Raw genomic sequence first — 23850 nt, 5'->3', positions numbered from 1 at the left:
CTATCATGATCAAATACTTTATATACTATCATGATCAAATATTTTAAATATACTTTAGATAGTCACTTCTGTTCTTAATTCTGTGGAGATGAGGAAGCAAGCCGGTGCTGCCAGAAGAAAACTATAAGGAAGATTTGATATAGAATACTTCCCTGTTCTCTTTTGGAGAAATTGAACTATTTATGAACATTTAGCATGGCATTTTTAAAAAATAGATTTCTATACATCCTTCTGACTTCAAATCCATTATTCTTCCTTGTATTCAGCTCATTTTTATAGGTATTTATTCCTGAAACATCTTGTTGATGTTGAACAAATTGAGAACTTTTTTTTCCATACTGAATCTTTGAATTTATATACTTTTTGTATACTCAGTACTTGGATCTAGAGGCCCTGAATTTTCTTCTTAATAGTGGAAAAAGACTGCTGGCTTTGGAGTCAACAGACTTTTGTTTGAGTCTGACACTATTCATTATTCTATTTCCTTAAGCAAATCAGCCTCTCTGGGCCTCAGTTTCCTCATCTAGGAAAAGATGGAATTGAACTAGATGATCCCAGTGGGTCTTTCCAGCCTTAAGTCTATGATATTTAGAAATTAATGAGCCATCCTAATGAATGTGCCAATTATGGAAGGCCAGTAGAAGTAAAAATAAATGTGTAGTTTAAAGAAATGTTCTAGTCATGCAATGATGAATATAAAATATTATGTTTAGAATAAAACTACTTGGAATTATTGGACATGTTACAATCATAATTAAAATCTACCAATAAGTTCTGATAGCATTAAAATCAGTAGAAGTCTCATTAGGTTTATTTCTGAATTCTTTGTGCTCACCAAGAATTCAGATTTTTCCAAGGGAAAGAAAATATCAGATGAGTTAACAATATGTAAAGTGCTTTGCAAACATTAAAGCACTATATAAATTCTATTATTATCATCATTTTTGTAATAAGATTGAAAATATGATGTATGAGTTGTCATTTGTAATCTATTTTTCATTGCATAACCATATAATGAGTAGGGGTAAAGTGCCTCTATAGTTAAAATTCTGGTCTTTGTTAAATAAAGATAAGAGTTTCCTTTTATTTCTCCTTATTTTTGCACAATTTGTCATTGATTTCTTACTAAGCTTACTGAAGTAGCATAGGTCATATTTTTATTTTGATTCAACTCCAAAATAAACTCATTTGCTCAGATGTGACAAGAAGTGGAGAATGTATTTTTTTTAAGCCTGGTACCCTTTTGAATCAAGACACAATATAAAACATTACTTGTTAAGATATAAATTGAAGTTTCAGTTTTATTGCTATGTTCTATTACCAAATGTTATTTACTACTGCCAAATGCTATATATTTAGCATCCCTGTTTTTCCACTTGTCCTGACTACTACTATCTTTTGATCATTTGGACCTTGCCCTGCCCCTTACTGACAAAGTAAAGAATTGCATCAGCAGAGAAATGCAGAACCCACTAACATTGCAGCAGAGATTGGCGTTTCTAAGTTGTACTTGGTATTTTTATAAAAAATCACTCACGATTAATTTTATTATGTTCCTTGTTTTTTTCTTCCTTAAGTGAATTTATGGCAGTAATCTTATTCTCTCTTAAAAATGTCTCTGTATTACTTTGACTTAGTACCTAAAACTACTATTTATTTCAATGGTAGTGTTCATTAGATTATAATAATTACAAAACCATAGGTCCTTGCTAAGTTTTCCTAACAGAAAAACTAGGATTTGTGATAATTTGTCCAGGAATGGATGGGTAAGATTTATTGTTTAATTTTTATGACATTTTAATTTAAGTCATGTAACTAAGAATCACATTAGGACTTAAATACAAATAGCCTGAATTAAAAATGTTTTAATGAAATATTGCATTGTAATAGTCTGATAATTCACTATAGTTTAGTCCTTCCATTAGATAATGATAGACCATCAGAAAAAATTGGTCCCAACAGCAATTTATTGTGACTTCATAATGGGTCTGTAAAACGGGATTGCAGATTTACAATGGGGATCATTTTACTAAAATACATCTATATTATACATTGTCCAACATGAATAATAGTGCCTTTCTCAGTAAACTATTGAGTGCACCAAGAACTTTGATATAAAATCTAGGCTAAAGATATAAAGATATAAAACCAAGGCTAAAGATCTGCTGGGTAGAAATATTGGCCTCTGATATAGCATATGCTTTTAAAAACTGGATTTTTAGAAGAAAACCCAAATTAGATAAATAATGATTTTAAACATATGTTGCCATGGTAATAAGTGTTATAGGATTTCAGATGACAGATCTTTGAATTTTTTCTTGAGTAACCACAAAGCCAATAATTAGTTCACATATTTAAAAAATACTCTTTAATTGGAAGAGATTTGGATACTCCATGAAGCAGTAGCAAAGGGACTTTTCATATTCATCAAGTTTTCTCATTTTTTAAAAGCAGAAATAAAAGTCCCTTGTTTTTATTTAAAAATTGGGAAGATCAGTTTAAAGACTGAATTATAGAACCTTTCGACTGTAAAATATTCTAGCATATGACAATATCATGATTCAAATCACTTTCTGTATTCTTCCTCACCAGTCATAGAATCTAAAACCAAATCTTAGAAGATTTGATTCTTTCATCCATTGAACCATTCTGCCATGAGGCCTCTGTTACCTTGATTGGTGATTGTTGTAGGGGTTTTTTAATGGCCTCAGATCTATCCATATTTCCTTTCCCTTCCCTTCTCTTCCCTTTTTCTAGTTTTGGAATGATATTCAAATCAGTTCTATCATTATCCCTGGAAAGGGTGTGTCAATCTATTTTATTATCCTTTCCTGCAATTTTAACAACTGTGAAATACCACTCTGATTACTACTCTTTTATGTGCTGTCTTTATTTTAATGTCAGTTCCTTGAGGAAAGGCATTTGTTGTCTCCCTTGTGAATTTGTACCCGCAAGCTATGCTTGGAACACAGCAAATTGATTAAGAAATTACTATCATTTATTCATTTATCAAATCACTTGGTAACGTTAGAGTTTCTCAAAGCCTCCATTGACTTGAATGGGATTTAATTCTCCTATAAGGAGAATAATTAGTCACTGTAACTGCAATTTGGTGGCCATTTTTCTGATTGGCATAACAAATGTTAGCTTCTAGTTACCTAGAAGCATTTACCTAGCTTGTACACAGAGAAGAAAACAGAAGATCCATAATGTTTACTTTTCTGTATTTCTCCTGAACTTAGTTGTTTATTTAAATATAAATTTCTAGTGCCTTTTTTTTTTAAAGATAGTTTTTAGTTAAGAAGCCTTATATTTCCCATCCAGAAGCCAGGCTCAGCAAAATTATGCCTAAGGATATAAAACTAAACAAATACTTGAATGAATGAATGAAAAGTGCAATTAATAAATTTCTAATTGTTATAACAGATCTTAGCCAGCATTTCATCTTAAATCATAATACATATGCACACATATGATCATATGAATTAGAATAATAGTTTATCATCTAATTGTAGGAGAAATTTTTCTTTAAAGTCAAATGATCCTTTTTTGTGCTTGTCCTCCCCATATATATTCTTTTCATTTGCATAATCAAGATATCTTTTTTCCTAGTAAATTATAAAACATCTTCTGCCTGCCCTGTTAGAGATTAAATGGCAAAGCAATTATATAAAAAGAATCCAAATTGGTATAGCTAATACAAGTGGCTAATTTTAAATCTCCAAAATAAGAAAGGCTGGAAGGAAATTTCATTTTTCCAGTGGAACAAATAATTATTCTAATAGTAGTTTTCCATCATAACCTTTAACTTAAATTGAATCTTTTTTTTTAAACCTTTAACCTTCCATCTTGTGTATTGGTTCCAAGACAGAAGAGCAGTAAGGGCTAGGCAATTAGGGTTCAGTGACTTGTCCAGGGTCACTCAACTAAGAATTTTCTAAAGCTATATTTAAAACCAAGACCTCTCATCTTGAGGGCTGGCTCTCTATCCACTAAGTTACAGTAAGTTATCTAAATTGAATCTTTTTGAACTGACAATACCCTTTAAATTGTATGTGTTTATCTCAACATTTTTACAATTTTATTTAATCAACATTTATATTATTATTAGGTATCTAGAGACCTGATATATAGTAAGCTTAATAAATATTTGTTGATTGACACTGCTGCACTAGATAGGATGCTGGACATAGAGTCAGCAAGTCATGAGTTCAGATTTTGCTTCTGATACGACCCTGGGGCAAATCACATAGCCTTTCTCAATGTCCATTATTAAATGGCAAAACTAGTAATATCTACTTTACCAAATTATCATGAAGATCAAATGAAATAATGGAAAAAACTCTATGCAATCTTAAAGAATTATATATAAATGCCAGTTATACATAACAATAATCTTTTAAGGGGAAAAAAACAAATTCTTAAAAATTCAGTGGGGGTGGGGAGAATTCCTTAAGGCATTATTTAAGGCTTTACAAGTAAAATAATGATTTCATTTTGGATGTTATAGCTAGTGGATAACTTTTTCTTTAACTATGATTTCAATTCCCTTGCAATTGAAAAGACAAAGACTTACTGACTATAAACCATATTTTCTTGCTGATGCAACTTGCTTTTTCTATCAAAGAAAAGTCATTACAGGCCATCTGCAAAGAGCCCCCACAATTGCTTTCTTACTAACCCATAAGCATTCTTTAGTTCTCAGATTTGAACCAAGAACAGATACATCTCTATTGTGCCTATAGTTAGGGGGATGCTCTTACTTCTCTATAATAGGATAATCTCAGTAATCCGTGGTATTATCCCAAACTCTCTCCAAAATCCTTCTTTTCTCATGTGTAATTTTCCATCAGAGTTTCTCCTTTACATCTTCCCAACTCTGATCTCATTTCCAAATACCAAGTCATCCGAGTGACCCTCTACAAGACAGCATGAGTGGTGGCACAAGGAGAAGGGGAACACAGATATACAGCCCCCACCTCAAGGTCTCTCCTGCCCCTACTAGGGAAGCAGAAGTCAAAAAAATAGTATTGGGCACAGAGATGAAGTAGATTTCTATTTTGCACAGTACAGCAAAGACCTTGGACAGATCCTATACTTTTTTTTCTTTAAAAACAACTTTCAGGGGGCAGCTAGGTAGCTCAGTGGATTGAGAGTCAGGCCTAGAGATGGGAGGTCCTAGGTTCAAATCTGGCCTCAGACACTTCCCAACTGTGTGACTCTGGGCAAGTCACTTGACCCCCATTGCCTAGCCCTTATCTGTCTTGGAGCCAATACAGAGTATTGATTCCAAGACAGAAGATAATGGTTTTAAATAAATAAAATAAAAACAACTTTCAGATACTAATTGAATAGAAAATATGCCAAGGATTCTGTGTCTAAAGAGACTTTGTTCAAGTATTTTTTTTCTTAACGGGAGTATTCCATTTGACTCAAACATAACCTTAGAAACCCAGAAGATTTCTACAGAATTCATTGTTTGGATAGGCAGCTCAACACCACCTTGGTTAAATGGAGGATCTGATTGGCAGTGGCATTCTTTTAGTGCAGCAACCATGTGTATCCTTTTGTGCCCATCGATCTCTGTGAAGACAAAGAGCAATCACATGTATTAAGCATGACGGGCATCGTTGAGTAGCTTGTAACTGTCTAGATTCTGTGTGGGTCGCCAGCTTCTCCTACTAGATATCATCAGGAAAGAACCCACCATTGTTTTCATATGGTGTTAAAAATGCTAAATGTGTTCTGTAGTATTTTACCTTTTGTTCAAGGGGCTTTGCAAACATCATAATGTTCTCATAGTAAGGAAGCACACTTTCTTCCATTTTTACACATGAGGAAAGTGTAGCATTGACAAAAAAGAGATCTGTCCAACATAGGGAACCTATCAGTAGTACTGGAAGTTATATCCAAGGCTTTTTTTTTTTTAAGCCACTAAATTGCATCCAATACCTTAAGATTAGAGTAACTAATGGTCCTATAGGTATGTAGATTAATTTAATAAGTGATATAACTAATTCATGAAGTGAAAAAAAAATTTAAGTACCCTTAGTGGGCAGCTAGGTAGCTCAATGGATTGAAAACCTAGAAATGAGAGGGCTTGGGTTCAAATCAGACAACTAACTAGTTGTGTGACCCTGAGTAAGTCACTTAACCCCCATTGACTAGCCCCATGTTGACGAACTTATTGCAAGAATGCCAAGGGACTGCTCCCCTCACTACCACCACCACCCCTGAGGACATTTCTCCCATCACCCACCCCTCTACCCAGAAGCACTTCCTCCTTCCCCTGTCTGTAGTAAGGGGGGGGGGGTTCATGTGTGATGTGAGGGTTGCACTTTGGGCACTTAGTCTCTAAAAGGTTTGCCATCACTGGCCCAGCCCTTACCTCTCTTCTATCTTGGAACCAATACATAAAATTGATTCCAAGATGGAAGGGAAAGGTTTAAAAAAAAAAAGAAGAAGAACCCTTGAGCAAGGGAGTTGAGAAATATGACCCTGTAAAGTCTAAAGTTAGCTTTTAAAACAATAACATGTCTCTTTACCTAGAAGATGAGGGTGACTAGTAGGGACCAAGTAACTTAGCATAGCATTTCATTATTGACCAAACAAATTTGGAAATACATTTAAGTTCTGTTTTAAATGTAGCAGTAAGATTTCAGGTCAGAAAAGAAAGTTAAAAATGTTTCTATAATAATTGGTGTCAAATTCAAATAGAAATACAACCCTGAGGACCACATATTGACTTTAGAACATCACAAATTAGTGCTATCCATGTTGCATTATATTTTTGTTTATTTTGCTAATCATTTCTCAATTAAACTTTTCTTTGGTGGAAAGCACTAGGGATCTTTACCTCCTACTTGCCCAGCATGCTGCATTTGACATTTCTGCCGTATATCAGCCCATGTTGAATTAATTAATATTTGCCAAGTACACATAGTTACATAATAGAGAAATTATATGGTTTCAGCCCTTAAGGGTCCTACTCTATTAGGGACCATAATTTAAATATATGTACTTACTTTAAGTCATTGAATTGAGATTTGGCACATAAGTTCAAGTGAGAAAAGAACTGAGTTCCATTTGACTACCTTTTTATAGGACTTATAGTACAACAGAAAGCCTATTTGTTTCCTTGTATAGTTGATATTACATATTTTAATATAATACTTTTTTCCAAATACAATTTCCCAAACAATTTTTTTAACATTTTGTTTTCTAAAAATTTGAGTTCCAAATTCTCTACCTCTCTCTTTTCTCTCCCTTCCCTGAGATGGTAAGCAATTTGATATAGGTTATACATGTGCAATCACATAAACAATATTTCCACATTGGTCATGTTTTAGAAGATGACTTGTTTTTGAAAAAACACAAGGAAAATAAATGGAAAAATAGTATGTTTCAATCTAAATTCAGACTCCAACAGTTCTTCCTCTGGAAATAGCATTTTTTGTCAGGACTCCTTTGGAAGATATTACATATTTTTTAAAGAATAAAGACACATTTCATTTCCCAATGTTTATTTAGCATGAATTTTATTAAAGCCACTTTGGCACCTGAGTTCCAGAGGGCAGAGATCAATAGTAGAAGTGGTAAAAGGCACAATGCCAATATGAAATATCATTTGGCCTATATAACTTTCATTCTAGAGTATGACAGAAAGGATCAAAGATTTCTGATCAGAACTGCCCATCAGAAATCTTTTTTAAAGGAACCTGAAAAACTAAAAGAAAATATCTTCTTGTTTATAGCTTTCAGACTGTACATTTATTTTGGATTGAGGTTTCAAAAATTTGAGGCACAGTTGCTTAACTGTTTAAAAACAGGTACTTTGGGGGTATTCTTAATTGTTTTATATAAGCTGTAGCTCTGTGTTTAAAGTATGTGGCTTGCCTACAGTTCTAGAAAATATTACTTTCATTTCTCTGGAAACACAAAGTCTGATCATTTTTAGCCAGCTGATTTTTTTTAATCATAGCAGAAATATATTTTAGGGCTTAAAGGATAAAAAGGAGATGTGAAAAGAATAGACTGTGGCATAAATTGTAAGAAATGAAAATTTTACATTAAGCATTTTTGCTTCAGATAGTTACTAGAGTTACTAGAAAATACTAGAGTATTTTCTAGACAAAAAACAAAATCCAAAGCTTTTTTCTTCTAATCCAGTAAAGGAAAATGAGTTGCTTAATAAATATGCTCAGGTAGTTTGAATGTGTATGTTTTTTCAGAAATTCAGTGACATGAGTTTTGCACTGTGGGACTTCAGAAATCTTTCATTTAAAAGAGACTTGTAGTGTATCAAAAGGGATAACCTTCAAGAGACCTGCACCATATCTCTGCTTTGATTCTGTGCACGTGGAGGACTTCTGTCTGTTTATTCAAGGAAGTTAGGGAGTTGACATAGCCCCCGACTTATTAGTTTTCATGATACTTTCAGATGCTGTAGACTTGAACTTGTTCACTTTGACAGTGTATTATCACATGAAGATACAACTCTGGGGAGAGTTTCACTCACTAGCAGACTCATTAAACATGTTTTAATTGGACTAAAGGATTTTTACTACTCTGTTAACTTTTGAATTGTGTGTGAGGTCATGCACTTTGGGGCATTTATTATTAATATTTTTAGTACTTAATAGTTCCCTCTCTTCTTTCTCCTCCCTGACCAAGAGCCCTCCTTGCTATTCAGCATTAGGAACATTTTCCTCTTTGGCATGTGCTTTCTAGTTCCCCAGCAGTATAAGCAAATTGGAAAGTTCAGCTGTCATTCTTGGAAGGTCATAGATCACACTAGCAGCCTGAGTAATCCAAGAGGTTTTAAGTATCATAGCATTTAGTTTAAAGTGAAATTTGCTCTGACAGGGCTGGCAGACCAATAGGAAAAAGAAATATTTGTGCTTGGAAAAGTGCATCTGTAGAGACCGCGAATATAACTGATGGCTGGAAGTGATTTCAGTCTAAAAAAACAAATCATTAAGAGAGTGCATAGGGGTAAAATACACAGTTCATATTTTAAAGGGTCTCAAAATGAACCAGCAACTGGGGTTAGCATTACATAGTAATTAGTTGTAGTGTTCAATGTTTAACCCACTCATTTCCAGATTGTATGGTTAAGCAATCAGGAAGGAAAAAAATATCATTTTTTCCATTGCCTTTTCTTTAAGTTGAGAGCACCATTTTATTCCAGTAATTTCATTATTTTAAAAGAAAGGTAATGTGACAGATTATATAAATATGGAACCTGTAATGAATAAGCAAGCCATTATCCAGACAGTTTGTTAATGATCCAGATGGTTTATTCACTCAGCCCAGGGGTTACTTAATCAGTCTTAAGTGTTAACCTGACCTTTGTACCTCATTGGTATAAAATGGAACATTACCTAACAGGACAAGATGGCCAATGTCAAGAAGTTCTCACAGTTAGTTGAAAAAATTTAAGTCCAAAATGACTATTGTAAGAAACTTGGATCCATCACAGTTTTAAGTAATTAATTGTCTTGTATTTGATTATTTAATGGTTGTAGAACACCTATTGTAATAAAAGTGTGGATTTGGAATAAGAGGATTTGAGTCTGAATCCAGTTAGGTTCTTAAAACCTGATTGTAACCTTGGGCAAGTCCCTTGATTTCTCTCAGTCTTAATTTCATCTATGAAAGTTAAACTAGATGATATCAAAATTATAAATTTATTAAAAAGTAGCTGCCAAAGAGGAAAAGAAAACTTTTAATATATAAAGTTATTTTATAGTGTCACTATATCCTCTTAACACCAGTGTGCAAATTCTTTGATTGATACAACTATAAAGTTAGTAAATTCTATGCTTGAAAGCACAAATAAGTATGACAAAATCTCAATGAAATTCTGAAAGGATAAATGATTACCACCATCATTAGAAACAAATTGATATTTCAGAAGAAGAGCTAAATTTGAAGCGATACACCAAAAGGCAAAATTCAGCTTTGTTTCTTGTTGGAGATCTTTGAATCCAAGCTTGTGAAATGTTTATGAAAATGTCTAGAGAAGATTGTATGGTTGCTTTCTAGGCTGGTATTCTCCCCAAATTACAGAATTTGAAGTGTAGACTTTTAGGCAGGTTACCTTTGCATAGGATTAAGGAAATACCTTGTATGTGTATATGCATGCATATATATGATAACTAGATACTCTATATACAGTACACATATGCCAGTAAGATTCTCTTTAACAGATGTTAAATGGAAATCTTAGACACTGTTTTGCAATAGTATTTTATCATGCATCGGTGTAATTTTTTAAGTGTCCAAAACAATCAGACTCTGATCTTCCACTCTTGACATTTTCTGTAGAACTCCACAGCCAAAAAACTTTTTGGAAATGACTGATAGATTGATATTCCAGAGATCTGTACCTAAATTACTTTCACATTTGTATAAAAAAGACATTGATTTGCTGAAAAAGTAATGGAAACCATGGCTTGTTCTCTTTATCAATTTATGTATGTTGAGGAATTGTTTGGATTTAATAATCCTGCCTTGGAAACTTTTTTGGCAGTAAAGATAGAGTAACTACTCCATCTAGTGGTTAGGTTTTAAATTATAATCATTTAGGTTTGGGATTTTTTTTTTTTAATATTTCTCAGATTTCTTCAGATTTTAGAATTTCCACTGCATGTGTCATATCTAGAGACTTCCCATCTATCTCTGTTTTCCCAGTTAATTCTCCAATATCCAGTGGGTCTGGAATCTCATCAATGTGATTGAACTAGACAGTATCTGAGGTCCCTTCTCTAAAATGTTGCAGTTTAAAAACAAACAAAACTTTCCTTAGATCTTAGAATCAGTACAAGTTTTGGTTCCAAGACAGGTATGGGCTAGGCAACTGGGGTTAAATGACTTGCCCAGGGTGATCACATAGCTAGGAAGTCTCTGAGGTCACATTTGAATCCAGGGCCTCTCACCTCCACACCTGGTTTTCTATCCACTGAGCCACCTAGCTGCCCCAACAAATGACTTCTTATGGAAAGAAGGAAGAAAATGAGCCTTTAAGTGCCTACTATGTGCCAGAAAAACCCTGTGGGTTTTTTTGTGGGTGCCCTTATTATCTTTATCTACAGATGAGAAAATGAGGCAGACAGCAGGCAAGTGCCATGAGTAGAGTCACCCAGCCAGTAAGTATCTAAGACTGGATTTGAACTCAAGTCTTCCCAACACCAAGCTACTCTATCCACTGCACCACCTAGCTAGCCCTAAGCATTGTAGTACTGTAGAATAATGGTCTACAACTGGAATGGGGAGGGAGGGGTAAGAAGGGAAGGGAGAGAACAGACACTAATTGATACTGCAGTGATCCCTGCCAGCTGCATGTTGACTTGGTGTTAAAATGTAATGTTATCTTTGTTTTGTTGTATTTTTATTTATTCTGTAAAGATTTCACAATTACATTTTCATCTGGTTAAAGCCAACCTTAGGATGATTGAGGGCTCTGTGCTATGCCTCCTGAGGGCTGCCTGAGGGCTGCCTCTGCTCTAGACAGATCACCTCCTGTGAGCTGACTCAGGGGAAGGATCACTGTTTCATAGCCTTTTTTCTGATGATCCAAAGTACTACACAGTACTAAGATATTATCTTATGTTATTAAAATGGATAATAAAAAGTATTACTGTGTCCCACTTACATGTAGAAAGATTAGCGTGGGGTTTTGTGTCAAGGGGACAGGAATGAAAAAGATACTGACAGACCCAATGGATCAGAGCTAACAAAGTGAACTTCAACAGGTAAAAATATTTCTGCTTTAGGCTCAAAAAAAATTCATGAATACAAGGTGGAAAAGACTCCAGGAGTAATGAGAAAGATATAGGCATATTCTCTGACTTACAAATTCAACATAAACCAAACAGATGATGTGATAGCAGAAATAAAAACAAAAACAAGTGATGCTATCTGGGGAAGACTCCTTTATGGGGGGTGACGGCGAATGTGCATGCTAGAAACCTGGACAAGAACAGCTTAACCCCTAATCCCTCTCCAATTTCCCTTTAGGTCTGGCCCAGTAACGGGTGACCTAAATTCAAATAAGCCTGACCAGTTGCTTCCAAGAGAGAATTTGGGATTTCTTTTGATTAAATGGAAGAAGTCTCTCCCAAGCTTTCCCACTCCAGGAATACTGCCTCCTCATTCATGAGCGCACACAGTTATAAAATTAAAGAAAATTCTATTGGGAGGAAACAAAATAGCATTTTATCCTGATTCTAGGTCATCTGACCAACAGGAAGGCAGAGGAGACATTTTCTCTGATATTCACAATCTCTTACACCTCTCCAAAGTAAGAGGGTACACAAACAATAGTGTTTTCAACTCTCTCTGTGGTCTAGGACATCAAGAACCCTAATTTACCAGAAACTCAACAAGGAAAAGGCCAATTGCTAATATCTAATTCTCCCCACAGCTCACTACAGTGGGCTGCCCCAGCCAGTCCATAGGCCTGCAAAGGAAAATAACATGCTCAGTAGAAAGTAACCTTCTCCCAAAGGTCTTTTTACCATCTCAGTTAGCAGAAAACAGATCTCTCCCCTGGTATACCTCTCAGTGAGTAGTTATTCTCAGTGGAGGATAGGAGGCTGCCTTTGGCAGCCTATCAACTCCTACATATGCCTCAGGATTTTCTCTCAGTCAAAACCAGGCCCTCCTCATGGTGTCACTTCCAGGAACATCCTTTGGAGCTACATTTAACACCCCAATCAGGAAGACGATCACACTTTTCCTTTCTTGTCAGGAAACACAATGTTTCTTTCATTTTTGTTTGATTGTAAAATGCCAAACTGGGGCTGTCTTCCCATGAGGCTTAGATCCCTCTTTTCCTATCCTTTGGGCTTACAAAGATTTACTCCTGGGACAGAACCCAACCATTCCTTTCTGCACAAGAGTTCCCATGATCAATTTTATGTTCATATATGATGATTACCAGATGGGATTCCCTCTGAAGGGAATCCACTGAAGAGCTACCAGATTTTTCTGTAAATATTTCTTCTGTACCATAGAACAACCAGATGCAATAGCATGTCACCATCGGCAGCTGCTACCAGCTGTTTATAAGGAAAAGGAAGAAGTAGGAAAAAACCTGCCCTCTGCGATTTCTCCAGCATGCATTACTTCAGGGCACATTCAGAAACTAGTTGGTAGAACCCTGGGTTTGGAACTAAATCTGTCATTGGACTTGTTCCAGAAGACAACAGATGATCACCTAAATCTCAAAGAGCTCCCTCCTGTAATCCTAAAATTCTACAATTGGCTTGAAGTCAGTTCTATGTCTTTTGTTGTAGCACCCACAAAAATGCCTAATAATCCTTGTTAATGTTGATATCACTGACCTGGGATTGTGAAAGAAGAAAAGAAACCATTGTCACTGTAATCTAATGTTAATAATGTGATAATGCTTTTGCTTGTGCAGCACTTTTCACCCAAGGATTTCGAAGTGCTTTACAAATATGCATTAAATAAACCTTACAAATACCTGAGGTAGGTGATCTCCTTTTACAGAAGTGAGGCAAAAGAGACTTGGCAAGAGGCTTAGAATATCACAGATTCATTTTACCTTCCCCCACCCCCTCATCACTGGCTGGTATCCTGCCTTGCAACGTGCTGCATGTGAAAAGGCATCTCTAATGTCTGGGTTTTTTTGGGTTTTTTTTGCAAGCATACATGTACTTACATACACACATACATACATGTGTAATATACGTGTATATTGTGTGTATGTATGAATGCAACATTCCAAATTATTTCTGTGGCCAACTTATAAATTTATTATTATAATAAATATGTTTACAGACCTTTTAATTTTAGAGAAAATTCTGTCAGTTTGTTGCTTGCTCAAATGCCAATTGGACTTCTGAGGCTTAGTTTATCATGGAAATTGTAGACCACTGAGAGTCATTGATCTGCTTTAAAAATTAGGTTTTAGATAATTCAGTTGATATCGAAATATCTATTATTTTTTATTCTTAGGAAGGTCCTCTCTTCTCCTTTTACAGATATATCCCAGTCACTATACTCAAGTTTAAATAGCAAGGAAAGAAAACCTACTGAGGCTTGACTTCTTCTGTTGAACAATAATTTGGGTTATTATTCTCAACACTTCCAAGAAAGTAAATTGATTTATATTTTACAGGTTTAAAGAACCCAAAGTCTAAGACTTTAACATTGTGAATGAGGGTTAAATTATTTTTAAATGAATAATCTTGAAAATAAGATTGCCATGGTTATATCACCCTCTAACCTTTAGGCATAGATTATACAAGAGTGTTGGTGAGCACCAGAGATATGTGGAAACTATATATTTTTTAATTTCTTATAGCATAAATCAAGGGGACACATGCCAAATACCATTCAAAAAGATAATTCACGGTTTTTTCCTCCATAGAATAACAAGAATATTAGCCTAGTCTACAATGGATGATCTCCATTATTCAGGAACCAGGAGTGGTAGCATTAATAGGGGAGAGCCTGAACTTGCACTTTCATTGGTGTAAGGAGCAAATTCCCAGATGAGGAAAATCCATCTACCAATACAAATTGACATTGCACCTGAAATTTATAGTTGTAGAGAATTATCTAGAGGGCTGAGGGGATTTGAGGGGTGGGAGGTTGTAGGGGGAAGAAAGGCAAGCTGTGTCAGAGGCAAGATTTAAACTCAAGTCTTTCCTAGGCCAACTTACCAGCCTCTATCTCCCTAGCCTGAATATATAATCCCCCCCAAAATATATTTTAGCAATTAATTTTAAGCTTTTTTTCTTAACAAGATTTTAATCCATTATTGCTAATAAGTAGCAAAGTTACTTTGAGTTTTGCACATCTTTGGCCATATGCAACTGATAGTGAAGATGTAAAATGTAGTCAGTCAAAATTCCAGAGAGAGACCAGAGACATAGAAAAAGCATGATAAGGCACTTGGGTAATCCATAAAATATGTAAGCAGTCCTTTAGTACCCAAAAGTTCATTGACTATGTGTATGATTCATATCCAATACCCCCCACAAAGTTGTTTTCCATCTATTCCAGGTAGATTAGGCTTTTTCTCTACTAGTAAAAAGATGCTGTGTGCCTCACTCTCAGAACTAGATGCATTTCTAAACACTATCCATACAGTGAATCTATCAAATCATATTTTCCTATTGCTTCTTTTTTTTAATTAGAGATGTATACATACCTCCATCAAAGGATGGGTGTAAGAGGAAAAACTGGTTCAAAGTCACAGCAAAAATCATACAGGGGGCAGCTGGGTAGCTCAGTGGATTGAGATCTAGGCCTAGAGACGGGAGGTCCTAGGTTCAAATTTGGCCTCAGACACTTCCCAGCTGTGTAACCCTGGGCAAGTCACTTGACCCTCATTGCCTAGCCCTTACCACTCTTCTGCCTTGGAACCAATGCACAGTACTGATACCAAGACGGAAGGTAAGGGTTTAAAAAAAAAATCATACAGATTAATTCCACCAACCTTTTAAAATTATTTATTCCAAAAAAAATTTTAATGTTCTAGAACTATCAGAACATACAAAATAATATGGCCTGAAATATAGGTCATGCCCCTAAAATAAGATCACTATGAAAGGAAAAAGAATAAAAAATAGCACCCATTATAAAACATACTAGAAACCACATATGAGGAGTGAGTATAGCCTATATTTGGATCAATATTTTATTTTACCAGAAACTGTACTCCCTGAGCCTTGAAAACAGAAACACATAAGAGGGAGGAGTATTTTGTGTATTACTTGGAATTTAAAATTTAGTCTGTCACTGTCCCTACCTAAGATAGAAATTTCCTTTTAATTCCCTAAACATTGCAATTGTTATTTCTAAAAGAATTTGTTAGATAAGGCTGGAGGGGCGGGAGTGGGGAGGGGGTTAGTTTTATTTTGTGGGTATTTTTTGCTAGTATTCTAACAAATTGTATCTTTCTAGGCAACAGAATCTCATTATTTATTTATATACTTATTTTTTCCCATAAGCCTAAATTTCTCTATGTTGGATTTCTTTCAAGGGGGTGAGGGGTAACAGCTGTGCCAGTACCCACTGCATGAGCTCTGCATGAGCATGTTGTAACCACTTCATTTGCCTGGCACAGTGAATTCTCTATCCCATTGCTCTGTATTTCTTTGATTGTTCTGATAATCTGGAGGACAGATTCATTTCCAAATAATATGTTGATGATCAGGGAATCGCTTTTAAAAATAATAGAATTATCCATCCTTTAGGTTTTCCATCTTTACAACAAAGCAGATTAGCTTTTGGCTTCTAGTTATTAATGTACAGTGAATTTACCCAGAATTAATGATTGTCCTTTTGTCAGTCACAAGAAATTTGCTATTTTCAACATGCCTTAAACATTGAGCAACAGACTTGTAAAATTACATGGCCCATAACTTCCAGAGGTCTGAGTGCCAGAATTCCTAGTTCTGTTTCTCATTGTCATAGGCTTATTGTGTGACTTAGCCCTCCTAAGCTGCAACCCTTAAACATGGGTATATGCTACACTGATGGTTGGCAGTAATGCCAGCTTCATGTATGCCAAATTCCCTTTCTTCTCCTTGCTTCTGTTTTGTCCAGTTGAAGATATTATTGATTATTTGAATGACCAAATTTAAATATTGATACAAATATTCAGTTCAATATTAATATTGATTTGAATGTTATTCTGGTATGTAAATTTTTTAATTGTTGAAGGCTTATGCTTTATTATACATATTTAATGGGCAGAGAAACTTAAGCAGAGAAAAAACACAGGTCAGTTAATGAGTTCAGAGATCAGCATCACTATTAGCAATAGAACTTTGGAATTCCAAAATATCAGACCTCTTCCTTGAACTATGCTATGCCATTTATCTCTGTGATGACAAACATAACAATTGTATTTTCTTTTCTTCTCCCTTTAGTCTTGGAGTAGATGGTTTTGGTCAGCCAGTTGGCATTCTTGGACGCCCAGCTACAGCTTATGGATTCCGCCCTGATGAACCTTACTACTATGGCTATGGATCTCGCTAGTCACCCCTGTCCCAAATCCTTTTTGATGTGTCCTCCCAACTTGCTAGAAAACAGTACGTGTTTAGCTAACTTTGGACCTTGGCCTGGTAATGCATGTTGATACCACCATAGGTCTGTGTCATGTTTCCTTTTTTATATGTTGTTAGCTGATGGTTGAATCCAACTCTTTCTTTTTGCTTGTGTTGCTGGTGGTGATATAGTTCACACATCAGGCTACATTTTGAGGTTGTACAGTATTTGCCATGGGACTTGAAAGTGAATGTTAAAAATCTACTGGACTGGAAAGTAAACACTACATTATGTATATTAAGCAATTAATTTAATTTCTATTAAAAACAAGAAGCTCACAGTGCTGATAACAAGACAGTCATGTGTTTGTATTTAATGAATTTCATTTGGACTCACACATTTATATAATTTATGTACGGTTTTTCTTTACTTTGTTCCCCTATTTCTTTTTTACCCCAATTTATATCCCAAGTATGACTTTCAGATTTGCAAGAAAAGATGGTCACCCTTTCACACCATGCATGGTCTGAGACTATCTTCCTAGAGTTGGCTTCTGTGTTATCAGGAAGTAGTGGGACAGATTTGGTGCTTTTAGGCTTTTTTTTTAATGAAACATTTTTACCCCTCTCTGGTCCTAGAACACCACAATATAGTATATTTTTGAGTTTATTAAATATGACCAGATGCTTTGAAGCAGAAAAAGAGATCATTTGTATTCACATACTCCAGCCTCTTTCTTGTTAAATGGCAATTAATTTGTTGGAATCTTTTAGGATTTTAAATACTCTTCATTTCCTTTAGTTCCAAAGGCTCAGCCCACAGAGCTTACACTCTGTGTTCTCATCTAGCCTACTCCACTTAGCTTATATAGCACTTAGTTATAAGACCCACTGAATTGAAACTAGTCTTTTCCTTACTGGCTAAACTTTCAAGCTGGTAATCTCGCATTTAGATTTGAAGATTGGGGAGAATTATAATCCCTAACCTGAGTGAAGGCAGAACTGGACCAGAGCTGACCATTAGCAAGCACTCAGAGGTTTACAAAGTGCTTTGCATACACTGTCACAACAACCCTCCAGAGTAGATCCTATGGGTGTTATATTACCCCCTTTTTACAGATGAAGAAACTGAGGCTCAGGGAAGTGACTTGTCTATAGCCAATAGTATTAGAATCCAGATCCTCCCTGTCTCTAAGCCCTACTTCAAACAGATCAAATAGAAAATAAACAAATATCCATTTATCATCTACTGTGTATAAATCTGTGGAAGGTACAAAAGCTGTAAGGCATTATCCCTCATTAAAGGAGCTGTTTGATCACTGTGGGAATTCTGCTGATATGTAACTTATCTTTCCTCTTCATGGGTATCTATGAGGTGACACCAGGACACAGTCCTTAACATTCTGACACTGATACAAGCCTAGCAGACACTACAGCTTTGACTCTCCAGCCCCTGGTACAGACTGAGCTGGGACACTTGGTGGAGGGCAACAAGCATGTGCCACTTTTTTCTCTACAAGTCTCACATCTTGTTAATTATTGTCGCCACCTTCTTCTGCCTGGATTCCTCTCCTTTCCAGTACTCGCTCAAAGGAAGACATCTGTTTCTGTCTTCTTTCCTTACCCTCTTTATCCAGTGTGTCTCTGAAAGAAATGCACAATACCCTTTTTCAGGTTTCTAAGGATTTTTGCCACTAATGATCATAGTTTAATATGGTGCTTTACCACTGATAAAGGGCCCTCTCACAATAATCCTGGGGCTATAAGTGTCATTATGCCAGGATTCAGAAATTCAAAGCTGGTCTAAATTTATCATTATGCATCTATGAAGGGAAAATAAAGCAAGTTTGCCAAGCAAATTAATACTACATAAGAATTCAGAGAGAGCATTTAAATTTTCAGTGTAAACTGGATCTCAATCACTTTTAGAAAACACGCTTTAATGGGTGAATGAAATGTTGATAAATGACTGACACAGGAAGCTGCTTTATCAAGATGAATGAAATCTGTACTAGAAAGAATAGAACAAAAATGGCTACTAGAGAGCTGTTCTCAAGATAAATGAAGAGAAAGCAGCTAGCTTCCTTTGATGAGTTCAGTCTATCAGGTGCAAATGAACTACATCCCAGACACCTAAAAGAATGGGTCGATTTGATTACTGAGGCACAGCCATCCATCATATAAAGGTTCTGCCTCAGGTTTGGAAAGGGTAAATGTTTCCACTTACAAAAAAGACGAGAATGGAGTCTGCAAACGAGAAGTCGGTGATCTTGAATTTGACCCCTCTTCAGTCAGTTTCTAGAGCATATTATCACTCCAGAGCGCATTCTCAATAAACCACTAGAAAAAAAAGTGATCACACAGAATCAATATAGCTTCATTAAGAATAGCTCATGCCAGTCTAACTTTATTTCCTTTTTTTGATCAGGGAAATGCTATAGATGTAGTTTATCAAGATCTAAGCAAAGCATTTGATGAAGTCTCCCATGATGTCCTTTTGGGTAAGGCATGAGCTAGATTATCCTTCAGCAAGATGAATTAAAAAATAGTTGAATGGACCCAAATGAAAGGGAAGTCTGCTGGAGAGCCTCAGTGCTTTCTATTGTTCAACATTTTTATCAGTTACTTATATCAAAGCAAAAATGCTGTGCTTTTTTATAGACACAGGTAACAAAAAACTAGAATATGTTGAATAGAATCGGGACCCCAAAAGTTCCCAACAGGCTAGAGTGTCAGACTGAGCCTAGTGTATGTTTTAATCAAACCTATGGTTTCTTCCGTGTAGAGAGCTTACAGCAACAAACTTAATGACTTCTCTACAATTTATAGATTGTGTTTCCTGGGACACCCACCAATGACTTGCCCAGGTTCATATAGTCAGTATGTATCAGAGGCTATCCTTAGAAATAGGTCTTTCTAACTCTAACACCAGCTCTCCATCTCTAAAATAAAACCAAATTTGGCATTTATTTTAAAATTATGAAAATTTAAAAGATAACTCAAAGATATAACTCAAATTAAATCATTTGTTTCATATACACAAAAGTTTTGTTTTCATCTATAAAGCTTTGGGATCATGATAAGGCTTACTATATGAATGTGGAATGGATTGAGCATGTTAGTAATATAAAACATAATAGAAATTTTGATTGAAAATGTTAGTGCTTCCTAAAAAGATGAATGGCTTACATTTATAGAATGTCCATCTGAAATACAGCAGATACCAAAGTAGTGCCCACAAGTAAATCAAGGAAAAGTAATTGTGATTTGGGACACCCCAAAGTGCAAGAGTCCTCATGGGGCAGGGAGAGGGGAGCAGGGTTTTTAAATATTTTAGTAGGGAGGGAGTAACATGGAAGGCAAGGCCTCTGGAAGCTGTTAAATAATTTTGCTTAATAACTGAAAATTCTTTAATAAGGCTGGGGAGACTGGAGAATCATGACAACTGCTCAGAACAGTAGTCAGCAACCAAGAAAAATATTCTCCACATCCATTCTATCACATACAGTTTAATTTGTGTGATAAGTTTCTCTTTTAAAATGAAAAAAAAAAAAACCTAGTTCTAGGAGCCATCCATTCTCAAGGCTTTGCCTTTCATTGTCTTGGAAAGTAAGATAAATTATTTTAACAAAGGAAGTGACTTTTTTTGATCTATGATGGTCCACCTTCCTTTCTTCCCAAGTGACCCTAAATACCAGATGGAAAGCAGTAAGGAAGACACTGCAACATCAGATTGTATCTTGCTAGGGAGCTGATCTTTGACCCATGGTCTAGCCTCAAAAAGGGTATAATCCCAAAGTGTTAATGAGGTGTTGGAGCTAATTATAAAAATGAATCTAAATGCTTTATGAGGTGTGAACATCTTTTTCTGATTGAGTTATGGAACAATGGAATTAGGTCAGCAAACCAATTAACCATCCCTGTGGGGTTCTAAGGAGTCTGGGAACTTCCCAAAGAACCAGGGTTTCCTCTAAATTTAACCCCACTCTCTCGCCATGGATGCTCTGTGTATTTGTGGGAGAGTATGCCCCAGGTTTAAAGAGGTAGGGACAATGTTTTATAGCTACTGTTTTTATTGTACCAAGTTAATAAATGCTCTTGCTTTCTGTTAATTGTGTCTATTGCCATGACTGTTACTGGAGAAAATCACCAGTGATGCAGCCTACAGAGTTATCCCAGAAACCAAGATAGATAGCCAACCTCTCCGTCCCCAGTCTCAGGTACTAGTGTAAATTAGGAGTGTATCCCAGAGTGGTTGCTACATATGAGTATGAATAAGTTTAGTCCATTTAATTTAGAAAAAGCAATAAATAAGCTAAGTAAAAACAAAGCAAAAATAGCAAAGTATTTCCAGCAACAGGGAAGTCGGCTATGGGGTTTGTGACAAGGAAATCACTTTAAAAGACTGATATATATTAATTTAAGGTCGCCAAGGAATTCAGCTATGTAATTCCTAAATGAAAACTTAAGTCAGCAGTCAATCTTTTATGGAGTTTAATTACAATAGGAGGAAGTAATTAGAGATAGAGAGAGAGAAAAAAGGGAGAGAAGGGAATAGGGCTTAAATACCCCTTCTGTTTAGGCTGGGCCAAAAGGCCCAAGCCCTTAGATAGCTGGGGCAAAGAAAAGAGATCAGTCCCTATTACTCACGTGACCAAAATGGAGAAACAGTCTCAGAGGCCCCCACTTTCAGCTTCCTTCAGAGCAAGCTTCTCAGAGCACACACCCACCACTCAGACAAACTCCTCAACCACCACCTCGAGTCTCCAGACCCCCCTATCCTTAAGGAAACCCATCCAAGTTCCCTCCCCTCAGTCCTCACATCTACCAATCACCTGTCCATCAATTTCCCTGTGCCAATGGAGGCTCTAGCTTAACCCAGGACCGCCCAGAGGTCTCTGGCTTTGCACATGTCTGTTGAAGGTCATATTTTCAAATAATTAAATCTTTGATCCTTTGCTACAGCCCTTTCTAAATCCTGTTAACCTGAGTAGGGTAGAGATTGAAATAATTAAATTTTGATCTAGGCTGCAGCCCTTACTCAATCCTGTTAGGACTGAATAGGGTGGAGATTGATTCCAAGTATCTCCATTGTATCAATTCTAAAATCAATCATGACTCAAAGAAATTCCTGTTCTATGCTTAAGCATAGGTCAAAGTCCTTTCCATTGTTCAGCAAAAGGTTTCTGTCCTAAAGTAATCTTAAGAAGGGAAGAGAAGGAACCTCCCATGCCAGTGGGGTTCACATTCCAATAGTTAAGACCCATTATCAATAGGAAATTTTTCAAGTATGAAATTTCCCAATGGTGAAATTTCCAACATTTATAAGTCTAAGAAATTTTGAGGTTTACAGGTTGTGGCTGAATTCACAAGTAGGCTTTTGCTTTTCCCCTATTTTTAAGGAGTCTAGAGTCATTACCATTTTGTAAGGCAATTTAACCCCTTTAGAAAAGAAGAACTCAACAAATACATGTTACTAAGAGTAGTCCAATATCTTCAAAAGAAGATTAATACCATTTGCCCCTAAAGAGTAAGAATTAATGACTGAGAATTAAAGTCACTTTTCTTATAAACACAAGTATTGATTAGAATGGTCACATGATCACATATTTGTCACTCCACAAACTATCAACCCTTCAAACCTCCTCTCCAAAGGAATTATGCAATAAGATATAAAATAACCCATGGCTCAAAACATGGATAAAGATAAGATAGCATCTCAGTTATTATAAAATCTTTTATCACCTAGAAAATTCTAATACAAATCAGACCAAAAAATAGGCAATAGAGATATTAAGGGAGTGCATTTTAGAAAAAGTTAGATTTGATAGACCTCTGGAGAAAACTGAATGAATAGGAACAGAAAGGAAACAACCTTTTTTTCTTAGCAGTACATGACACCTTTACAAAAACTGACCAAATGCTTCAATCAAACACAGAAAAGCAGAAATATTAAATCCATCCTTTTCAGACTATAATGCTGTAAAAATACACTCAACAAAGGGCTGCAGAAAAAAGACTAAAAATTAATTGAAAACTAAACAACCTTATCCTAAAGAATGAATCAAAGAACAAATCACAGAAACAAGCAACAATTTCATTAAAGAAAACAGGGAGAACACAAACCAAAATTTTTGAGGTGCAGCCAAAGCAGTACTTAGGGGGAAATATATATTCCTAAATGTTTAACAAAATAGAGAAAGAGCAGATCAATGAATTGAGCATATAACTAAACTAGTAAAAAGATCAATAACCAAATATAAACTGAAAATCAAAGGAAAGATTAATAAAATTGAAGGTAAGACCATTGAACTAATAAGACAAGGACCTGGTTGGGGGGTGGGGAGGGGAAATAAAATAAACCATAGGTTAATTTAATAAAAAAAAGAAAGAAAACCAAATCAGAATCAGAAATTTAAAAAAGAATTCAAAACCAATAAAGAGGAATTAAAGAATCATTAGAAATTATTTTGCTCAGTTACATGCCAATAAGTTTGATCAATAGATGACTATTTTTTAAAAATATAAATTGTTCAGATTAAAAGAAGAAATACTGAAACAACCCCATCTCAGAAAAAGAAATTGAACAAGCCATCAATAAACTCTCGAAGAAAAATTCCCAAGGCCAGATGGATTCACAAGTGTATAGCAAACATTTAAAGAGTGTGTAATTAGGATCTGTTACCCTAAAAACTATGATCCCCAGCACCCTACTCACTTCCTGTCATTAAGTGCTGATGTAGACAGGATATAAATTGGGTGTAGTTCCATCTCTTGGTCTTTTTCCTTCCTGTTGCAGCTTTGTTGGAGCGGGGAATTT

General features: G+C 35.6%; 1 protein-coding gene and 1 long non-coding RNA gene across 7 annotated transcripts in view; one reads left to right on the top strand and one right to left on the bottom strand.

The window, feature by feature from the left end:
• The window catches only part of KIFAP3 (kinesin associated protein 3), a 196560-nt gene extending 179174 nt beyond the window's left edge, over nucleotides 1-17386 (top strand). For 4 of the 6 annotated variants that reach the window (XM_007480753.3, XM_007480755.3, XM_056815513.1 and 1 more), the window contains one exon: nucleotides 16914-17386. In XM_007480753.3, the coding sequence (XP_007480815.1) occupies nucleotides 16914-17022 (109 nt within the window). In that variant the 3' untranslated portion in view covers nucleotides 17023-17386. Of the gene's footprint in view, nucleotides 1-13429; nucleotides 13498-14012; nucleotides 14127-16913 lie in introns of those variants that run through there. The other 2 variants (XR_461274.3, XM_056815512.1) reach the window with 2 other exon arrangements.
• The window catches only part of LOC103102397 (uncharacterized), a 31352-nt gene continuing 22967 nt past the window's right edge, over nucleotides 15466-23850 (bottom strand). The window contains exons 3-4 of the long non-coding RNA XR_008916103.1: nucleotides 19258-19370; nucleotides 15466-18674 (exon numbers count right to left, since the gene is read on the bottom strand). This is a non-coding gene — a long non-coding RNA (uncharacterized LOC103102397). The remainder of the gene's footprint in view (nucleotides 18675-19257; nucleotides 19371-23850) is intronic.

This window comes from Monodelphis domestica, chromosome 2 (assembly GCF_027887165.1).
Source record: "Monodelphis domestica isolate mMonDom1 chromosome 2, mMonDom1.pri, whole genome shotgun sequence".
Classification (NCBI taxonomy): domain Eukaryota; kingdom Metazoa; phylum Chordata; class Mammalia; order Didelphimorphia; family Didelphidae; genus Monodelphis; species Monodelphis domestica.
Note: the sequence above shows the minus strand (reverse complement) of the source record. Positions and strands in the feature narration are given on the sequence as shown.